Genomic DNA, 9,298 nt, shown 5'->3' with positions numbered 1-9,298 from the left:
CATCTCTCCTCTCCTGCTCGTAGCCCATCGGCACTGGCTGTGCCCAGTGCAACCTCCAGCTGACGGAGCAGCAACCGGAGCAGAGATGAACATTTGGTACAAGGGGAAATGGAGAGAGGGAAATATCATCTGTGCTTCAGCCTGAAATGTTAAGCAGAGGAGAGCTCTGGGTATGGGAGAGCTGCCCTGGCTTAATTTGCTTGTTCAGATGGACCAAACTTCTGTGTGAGCACGTTTAGTGTTTATCATAGACCTCTTCCTGGCTGACTTCAGACCAAACGAAATATGGCAAGAAAATACAAGCAACTACATAGGACTTGACATGTGTTTGGAGTGGTGCTGTCGTGTAGACCAGCACAAGAAAAACCCTTAGAGAAGAACTGATCACATCAGAAATATTTTAGCAATCTCAGAAAAAGAAACACCTTTTATTCCCGTGGGGAGTTGCTGTTTCTCTTGGATAGCAACAGCTTGCGGTGAGAAAGGTCAGAAGCAGGGCAGTAACGTAACCGGTGCTGTGGGAGCAAAGCTGGCGCGACCCAAGGCAGACCCAGCCTAGTTTTCCTCCCATCGCCAACGATGAGGGGATGATTCTCCTTTGGACAGTTTTCTGGAACTCAGTTTCCTCCGCAAGGAGGAAAATTTGTCTCCGAGAACTTTCCGTAGGCCGGTGTTGTCCCTAGCAAAGGGTAGGTCCTTCTTCATAGCAGGCAGCTGTCCTGTAAACATCTCCCACTTAGCCAGGGCGTCTACGGTCTTGTCGACTTGAGCCAGTTCCTCCTCGGAGACGTTCCTCTCCAGGGCAGCGATGCACGTCTCCAGCCACAGCTCGTAATCCTTGATGGTATCCGTGGACCTGGTGGGCCCGGCGAGCGGGGGCGGGTTGTGCAGCTCGGCCAGCGAACACGAGCGCTCGTCCTGCTCCAGCTCCTGGCCGATGGACAGCGCCTGGCTGCACGTGTCCGGCGTCAGCGGCTCCGACAAGGAGGTCACGGCCTCCGAGTCGTTCTCGCAGCACATCCCGGAGTCCGCGCTGAACGGGAGGACGTCCTCCGAGGTGGACAGGTCTGCCGACTCCTGCCTCGGCCACGTGGACAACACAGTCTGAGTCCAAGCGTACAGCTTCTGCGGTGAGAGGGGGAAAAGCTTTGTGTTAGAGAACGAGATAAAGCAGGTACGTGTTTCCCAGTGTTTGTCAGGCAAACCTATTCATCGTGAGTGGCTCAGCTTTGGGTGTCGTGGTCCTCTCTGCCAGAGATGGGTTCAGACCCGGGTTACCCTACAAAACTGGGGCTTTCTCTTGCCTCATTTTCTTGAAGTCAGCACCTGTGGCAGAGCTGCCCCAGCCCGGTGTGGACTGTCTTCTCCCAGGCAGTCAGCAATAGGACAAGGGGCCATGGGCTTAAACTCTGCCAGGGGAAATTTAGGCTGGATATTAGAAAGAAATTCTTTACAGAGAGAGTGGTCAGGATTGGAATGGCTGCCCAGGGAGGTGCTGGACTCACCGGCCCTGCAGGTTTTTAAACTGAGATTGGACATGGCACTTAGTGCCATGATTTAGTAAACGGACTAGAGTTGGACCAAGGGTTGGACTCGATGATCTCTGAGGTCTTTTCCAGCCCAGTCGATTCTGTGATTCTGTGTTTCTGCCTTATTATTGAAGAGAGTAGGAGAAAAATGGCACAAATTCACCCCTCGCTGTGTGAATACGACCTCTGCGAGAGCCAAACCAGTGCTTCTCTAGAGGAAGCTGTGTCGGTATAAAAGTTCTGAGACGGTGGTGAAGAATCTTGCTTCATGGTGTCGTTAACTCCTGTGGTAATGTGCATTTTATTCCTAAGAATAGCTCTTCCCCTCTTGAGCTGAAATGCACAAGTGGGAAGGCCAGGCTCAAGGAAAGAATTAATGAAAGGAAAATGTCTGAGACCATTTCCTTTTTAAATACTAAAAGCTACAATGGGGCATATAATGAGTTGCTTCTGGCACATTTATTCCTTATGCTTTGGGAATGAATCGCAGGAGTCCAGCTGTTGCTGGATAAAAGGTGATCTCCTTGTCTGCCTTGTTGGCCCATGTGTGGTTTTTGTGTATTTTTCAGCTTTTTCACACCTTTGTGGCCTCTCCCCTCACCTTTGCAGCTCCCGGGTGATCCCTTTGCAAAGCCCCGCTATTTCTTTGGGAAAAACAGAAGCGATGGAGTGTTAACCTGTGTTAATACTGTGCTGGGTCCGTATGTGCTCAGCTCAGGGTGAGCTGTGCTGGTTGAGAAGCAGGGAGGAGATTTCCAGCCCTGCAGAGCCCCCTTCTCCCCCTTCCCTCCTCTATTGCTCTCTCTTCAGGCGAGTGACAGAAAGGATAAAGAGCTCAAATTGAGGGGGTGGGAGAAATCAGCCCTGTTTCCCATTTCAGTCTGCGCACGAAGCCTCGGGGAAGAATTTAATACAAGAATAAAATGGGTTCTTTCAGCTAAGTTAATGCACCCTGCCCCCTCCCTCTGGGGCAAGAAAAAATGTAAAGGGACAACTTTTCTCCTGCCTCATCCCACCTCCGATAGCCCTTCCCTCCCTCTGGGTTTAAAAAACAAAGAAGGCACCAGAAGCTGCTATAGGAGCCAGAGTAAGAAAGGGAACAGCAAAGCTGCCAAAGCCTTTCAAATGAAAGGTGCAACCATGATTCTATAATGTCTCTTAAAATTCCCAAGAGTAGTGAACCTGGGAAGGAATCCCAACAGTCACCATAACTCCCAAGAGGAGAAGCTGCTGACGTAAAGGTGTTCAAAGAGTGTATCTGGATTATTTAAGGCTAAAGGAGGGGATGATTGACTTGAGATTCCTACCAAAACCCCAAAATCTTTCCTGTCTCTCACCCTCTGGGTGGATTATTGATTCAAGTTTGAGGAAGGGTTTGTAGGGCTGCAGCCCCTTCTTGTGTTCTTATATTTAACCAGGAAGGGACGACCTCTTCCCAGGTCTAGCCAGCCTGCGGGCAGGAGCGTTTGACATGGATGCCCAGCCCAAGGAAGCCACTAAGAATGAAACCTGTTGGCCGGCACCTCCAGGGGCTCCAGGTTTGATGCTGGTGGCCATGCAGCAGCCCCGTGCCCCAGAGCAGGTATTACCATTGACACCACGGTGAGGGTGCACTAACCCGACCTCGGAGAGCAGCCCGAGCGCTGTTTTCTTCTGCAGCGTGACCATTGCGAACTAACCTCAGCGCTACGTGCGGGACAGCCCGGGGCGCTGCGGCGGCAGCAGGTGGAAGCTTTGGTTGTGGCAGGGAAACACCATGACAATTGATTTGCTTTCGGTTTTTAAGTTGAGTCACGCTAAAGTAAGTAGCTGTGATGGAAAAAATGGAGCGGCCCAGATGAGTCAATTGAGGGGCTCTTCCTCCCGCACAAGGACTGGTTTCCTGACCCACTTGCTCTTCTGCCCGTAACCGTGTCCCAGTCACAGACCTCAGCGTTACCTGCTCCCGCGGGAACAGCTTTGTGTCTGGCATTTCCTGTGTTTATTATGAGCGTCTGGGGCTGTGAAGAGGCAGGTGGGGATGCGTGTGAGTTTTCCGAATGGAAACGTGACTGCAGCCTTGCCCTTGGCCAGCCACGGCCTCTCGAAACACGCTTAGCAAGTCGTTTTGCTTTCTGATCTGATATTGTCTCCAAACGCTTTGCGCTCTCTTCTGTCAGTTTCCTTAACTATTTAATTCACGTCTGGCGTTTGTATCTCCTCTCTCCATGCTATAGCGAAGCCTCTTGCACAGATTATCACACCTCTCTTATGCTTGTACTAGATCTAGCTGAGCTTTTCCTTGTCAAGGAAGCAGATGTGACATTTGGCAAGTGTAGCTTTTCTTTGGGTCTGTGTTTGCTGCCGCCAGGGATGCTGAGACAACTGCCGTATTTACTGCAGGTGTAAAGGAAAACAAGGTTTCTAGAATTGTCTTCTAGAAAGCAATAGCTGAATGCTGATGGGTCAAGTGCTGAATAAACCAGAGTTTATTCCTCTGGGCAATTTAGGAACCTCTCACACTATAGTAGGGACTAGTGATGGGTCCAACACAAGCGCAGACAGAGACAGGCAGCAAAACTGTATGAGCGTGATTTTCCCCCACGTGCTTTGCTGTGCTTCTGTGTGTCCCATTCCAAGCTGAATGAAACCAGAGGCGTCCCCGTTCTCGTTCTGCATGTGTCTTGCTACAAATACAACCCACAGATTTTAAAAGAGTCAGCTGTGGAAAATCCTGTCTCTGAACATGATGTGTGTTAAACAGGAATTATAACCAGGGAGAAGACAGGGTGCTGAGTGAAAATGGTGAAATTATTTATATCCCACCAGCCTTTTAGCTACTGAATCCTGCTTCTTAGACAGCAGAGGTAGAAAACCCTTTCTAGACCTAAGGGTGTCTCAGCACTATTCCCGATGTCTAAATGTGGTATTAGCAGTTCTATGGGTGGGAGAGAAGAGGCAAAAGATGAGTCTGGGACCTTCCACTTATTAGGGAGTAATAATCTGGGATTCTTTCACGTATCTTTAAACAGAGGAACTGCAGCAAAGTATCTGCCTAATATTTTCTCCCTGTTACCAGCAGCCCCAGAGAGGCAGCAAACCACGGTGGCACATAGTAAAGGGATAGAAGTGGGAATCGCTGCACTCTCGCTGCTGCTGGGACTTGAATTCTGCCTGTGCTCCCCACCTCAATTTTGGGGGCAGCCAAATGCAGTTGGACTGCACTGTGCCTTGTTGTGAACATCCGAAAGCCCTAGAGCTCGTGCAAAGCGCTACACCATCACAGACCGTGTGTACAGCCCCAACCTTATCTAAGTGTAAATATTCTCTCGTAGCACTTTGCGCCGAGACCGTCTGCATTGAACACGCTGCTGCGGCACATTTAGCGCCGTGGTTTGCGGGAGCCGCTCTCCCGCCCGCTCTGTCCCCTTTGCCGGTGGGTCCGTCTCTCACCCGGTAGCGTTCCACGAGTTTGAAGCCCACGACGTGCTGCAGCTTCCGCAGGCAGATGGGACACGGCTCCAGGGGCCGCAGCAGCGCCTCGTCCAGGCTCAGCGCGCCCTGCATGATGCACTGCAGCCAGCGGCACGTCCCCAGCCCCATCAGATGGCAGATCTCGTGGCAGGTCACCTTGTGGGAAAGCAAATATCACAAAAGCACACGGTCACTCCTGCTTCTGCTGCCCCTTCCTCCTCTGCTGTTCCATTCTCCCCGACAGTTTAACCAGCTCATAACCTCCTGCCTGGGCTTTTCTGAGATGGGGATGTGGCTCCTTTCTTCCCAGGTGCCCCAACATCCATGTGTGGGTGGTGGAGGACATGGGGACACCCTGCAGAGAGCACGTTCAGAGCCGGAGGGCAGTGCTGCTGTCACTCTCTCCCCCAGGGACAGCTTTATGTGTTAAGGAGAAAACCAGACCCACAGGGATCTGAAAAGAGCAGCACACTCCATGCCAGAAATCTCTAAAGCTATTGGCAGTAACAGATCTGGGTCCTTCCGCTGCAGACGCTCTAAACATTTGTGTCAGAGCAAAAATTAAGCCAGAGTCAGCTGGACCAGCCTTGGGAACCGGCAACCACAGAGGGGCTGAGGATGGAGTTCTCCTCCTCCTCCCATTGCTACCTAACATAATTTGAAATTACTACAGGAAGAGACCTCAAAGTAGACAATCCTGAGCAAATAGCAGGGCGGGCAGACAGAAACGGCTCCGCGTGGGCCGGCTTTGGGAGGAATGCTGGAAGCGGAGCTGGGATGAGGGGAGATGGTGGGATGAGGGATGACAGCACTTGTGAATCAGATGTGTTGGACGTGGGTGGGGTTTAAGGGCATCTGCATATAAATACGTGTGAAAACTCGTCTGAGGTACTTCTTTCATCCACCCATGTGAGTGGGCCTGGCAAGCGGTTCTCTCCCCCTATGGATACCAATCTCTGAGAATGCACAGTCACGCCTTCCCAGCTGCGCTTCAGTGAACACCCAGCTTCACTGGGTATTCTGATCAATCTCTCAATACTACGTCAGCTAATAGATCGTACACCCCATGATTTGCCTGACAAGCAAAACACTGGGATGTCCCAAGCGGGGAGCTGGGCAGGATTTTTGTCTCAGTGTTGCTGCGTGACGTAAGACAAATATGAATTATCGCTATACAGCTGGTATTATAGTTTGCTCCAGTAGTAAGGGGAGAAAAAGGTGTGTACCAAAACATAAGCTCTTTAGGACTATGTGTGTGTGGACTTAGCTGTGACTGCCTGTGTCTTCTGGGAGCACAGATTGCCTGTTTCACTGGGCTGACAGATGGATTCTGTCCAGCCCTGGAATATTTAACCCTCCGGGTCCAGAAATACGGGGTGCAGGAGGTCACTCATCCTACCTTACAGCACTGGACCATTTCTTGGGCGCTGAACGGCAATGTGCGGTCTCTGCTTTCTTTGCTGACTTCGCATAGCGGCTCCTTCTGCGTGACTGGATTCAAGCTGCTGCAGCCAGCCTGGGGGAACTCCCCGGAAAATCTGGCAAAGCTGCAGACTCCCACTTCTGTAAAGAGAAGCGCATACAAGTTAAGCATCCGCTCTCTTATGAGCGTCTCTCAGCTTAGGCAGCATGAGAAGAGAGCTGCTGGAGCACAGTTCAGTTAAGAACACGGGGTGTGATGAGATGCACTTCCCAAAAGGTGTGTAGCACCTCAGTTACTGTTGTCTGGATCAGGAGCCCTGACTCCCCTAATTTTAAATTGGGAAAACCTAGTTCCTCTTATCAGGGAGTGAATAAAATGTTAAGGATGAGATGTGGCTATTCCGGTCTCCTAGGGAAGTCTTTTTGGTGCAGTGCTGTCTTATTCGCACGCTGCGCCAGGAGATCATGGGACACCAACCCCACCTTGTCCTGGCAGGAATTTGCTGAATGTGAAGCTCCAGGTCTCACATGGGTAAAGGTCCAGCAGAGTGAGCCCAAGGACACACAGGGCATCCATGGGCTTGTTGTTCTTCAGGAAATTCAGGATCCCATCTGGACAAATACAAGGGAGATGTTCGTTAAAATGGAGCATCCCTGGAAGGCATGCAAGACACAGAATTTCTGCTGCTCGTGCGTAGGAGGATATAATCCAAGGCACAGACAGGCAGAGCTGCCAGATTCAGCCCCGCGGGTGGAGAACCATCCCCTGAAATTGGAGTACGAGCAGAGCTGACTTTTGAAGTGGTGCTGAGCGCAGAGTTAAAACGAAGCAAAGGGAAGAGTTGCAGGTAAATTCAGTACTAACCCATGGAAATAAGCACCTGGAAGCGGAAGACTTTCCCTACAGGTATTTCAGACCTGAGCTGGAGCAGCCGCGTCGCTGCAGCGCTGGGTCTGTGCTGAGCACGTGCTGCCCGCGGTACCTGCAAACAGCTTGTTCCAGAGGGATGGTTGTGCAGGGCGAGCCCGGCAGGTGACAAACCCCTTTCCCTGTGGAGCTGTGTGACACTTGAACCCAAATTTCCTATTATGAAAGGCCACACCTGCACCACCCAGGCCACTGATTTACTTTGGCTCTGGACAAGAGATGGGACCAAATCTACAGTGCCTTCCCGCAGAGCCGGTCCCATCACTTTGCAGAGCTGGACTTAAACGTAATAGCACCAAAAAAATACAAACAGCAGAGGAAAATACGATGAAAGTCGCTTTGGTTTTCGTTCCTGTTTCCAGCCCCAAAGTTCTGGGTTTTCCATGGGAACAGGATTTCCCTCTTTCACTCCCTTCCTCGTCCCCTCCCTGCTCAGGCAATGAAGGGCTATTTCAGGCGTTTCCCAGGGGAGGGCTCATGCTCGTGTCCCAAACTGATGTCTCTACAGGGTCCCTGCTCCCAGGTCCTCACCTGCGTGAAGCTGCACCCTGTCCGAGTCCCGGCTGTGGCGGTAGCAGCAGTGAATGGAGGAGATGGGGATGGAGGGAAGGCACTTCACACGGAGACCCAGGAAGAAAGACTCGACACAGCTCTGGAGGGAATCCAGCAGCGAGAGCCCGGCAGGCCCTTCGGTTAAGTCTAAGAAGAAAAGCTCTATTATCAGTTCCGTAAAGCCAGGGTGAACCACAGGGTCTGGAGGGGTTTTGTGGGGCTGGCCGCAGTGGCTGGGGAAGAGGAAGGCTGATTCATTCTGAAGTTAATTGCTTACTCTGGGATGTGGCGGACATCTCTAGATGGTCATACAGATACGGAGGAGAAGAGGGGGCTCTTTCTGAGAGGTGGCTCGAGGAATTAGCACACTCTCTCATCAGCGGAAGAGATGTGCTAGGAAGGTTGTCTCCTATTCAAGTTGTGCAGAAAGATTAAAGTGGGAACGGGCGGCTGCTTTTAATGGACCGTGAGGGGTGGAGTTCCAGAGATGCTGTTCTATCCAGCATTGTTTTACGTATGGATACATATGTATGCATACGTATATTCTTAGCAAGTCTCACCCAGGGGCAAACATGGCATTTACAGGGGAGATCTGCTGATGGTTGTCATCATGGCTGGTGGCTCCAGACTGTCAGAGCCTTCAGTATTACAGACTCATTTTTGCTACAGCAATTGCATTTTGCAGGTTAGTCCTTAGAAGAAGACAGTAGTAGTGTTCAGCACCACCCATCTCCCTCCCGCATCTTTCCAGGTGGCTCAGTGAAGATGCCCACATTACCTATAGGTTGCAGGTAAATGTGCTTTCGGTAGAAGTTCTGCTTCCTCCTCAGCATGGCGTGATAGAAGGTCTCAAAGTCCTCGGGGGCATCGGGGTGGCTGAGGAGCCAGTCGAAAGCCGTCCGGATGAGCAGCGTGCAGAAGAGCGTTCTCTGGGGGTTGTAGGCTTCGGAGAGGAACAGCTTCTCCGCCCTGGAGAAAGCCTTGGCATAGAGCTCCTGCAGGGCTGGGTTGGTGGAGATCAGCGCGTCCTTCAGAGCCCGGGGCCCGAAGCTGAATTCCTGAGCGTGTTTGCACTGCAGCATCGCGGAGGAGCCCACCGGCCGTGGCACTGCCTGCGGGAGGGGACACGACCGTCAGCATCGCCAGGGACCGGGAAACCTTCTCACGCGTTGCTCTCAGAGCAGTTTGCCCCAAGATCCCTGCTGTAAGGTTTGACTGGGAGCTTATAAACGCTGTGGCCAGCGCTGGCCAGGTCTCCTATGCATGTACGGGAGAGCAGCTGCTATAGGGTGCTCCACATCTGAGCATATGTCAGTGGTTCACGGACAATGTACCAGTAGATGGTGCTCAAGAATGCATAGCCCTATTATTGCTACTAGATATCTGGATTAAATCGGTTTGATTTTTTGTTTGT

General features: G+C 51.5%; 1 protein-coding gene across 1 annotated transcript; it reads right to left on the bottom strand.

The window, feature by feature from the left end:
- Positions 1–486: 486 nt before the first annotated feature.
- On the bottom strand, positions 487–8,966 carry AMZ1 (archaelysin family metallopeptidase 1; the record flags this gene model as incomplete). The annotated part of the gene is made up of 6 exons (XM_082064554.1): positions 487–1,125; positions 4,962–5,138; positions 6,382–6,545; positions 6,888–7,016; positions 7,864–8,031; positions 8,663–8,966. The coding sequence occupies 6 exons, from the start codon at positions 8,964–8,966 to the stop codon at positions 556–558; spliced, it is 1,512 nt and encodes a 503-aa protein (XP_081920680.1). The 3' UTR covers positions 487–555.
- Between the last annotated feature and the right edge of the window lie 332 nt (positions 8,967–9,298).

This window comes from Streptopelia decaocto (assembly GCF_964273445.1).
Source record: "Streptopelia decaocto genome assembly, chromosome: 13".
NCBI classification, from domain to species: Eukaryota; Metazoa; Chordata; class Aves; order Columbiformes; family Columbidae; genus Streptopelia; species Streptopelia decaocto.
This window is presented reverse-complemented; position numbering and strand designations above follow the sequence as displayed.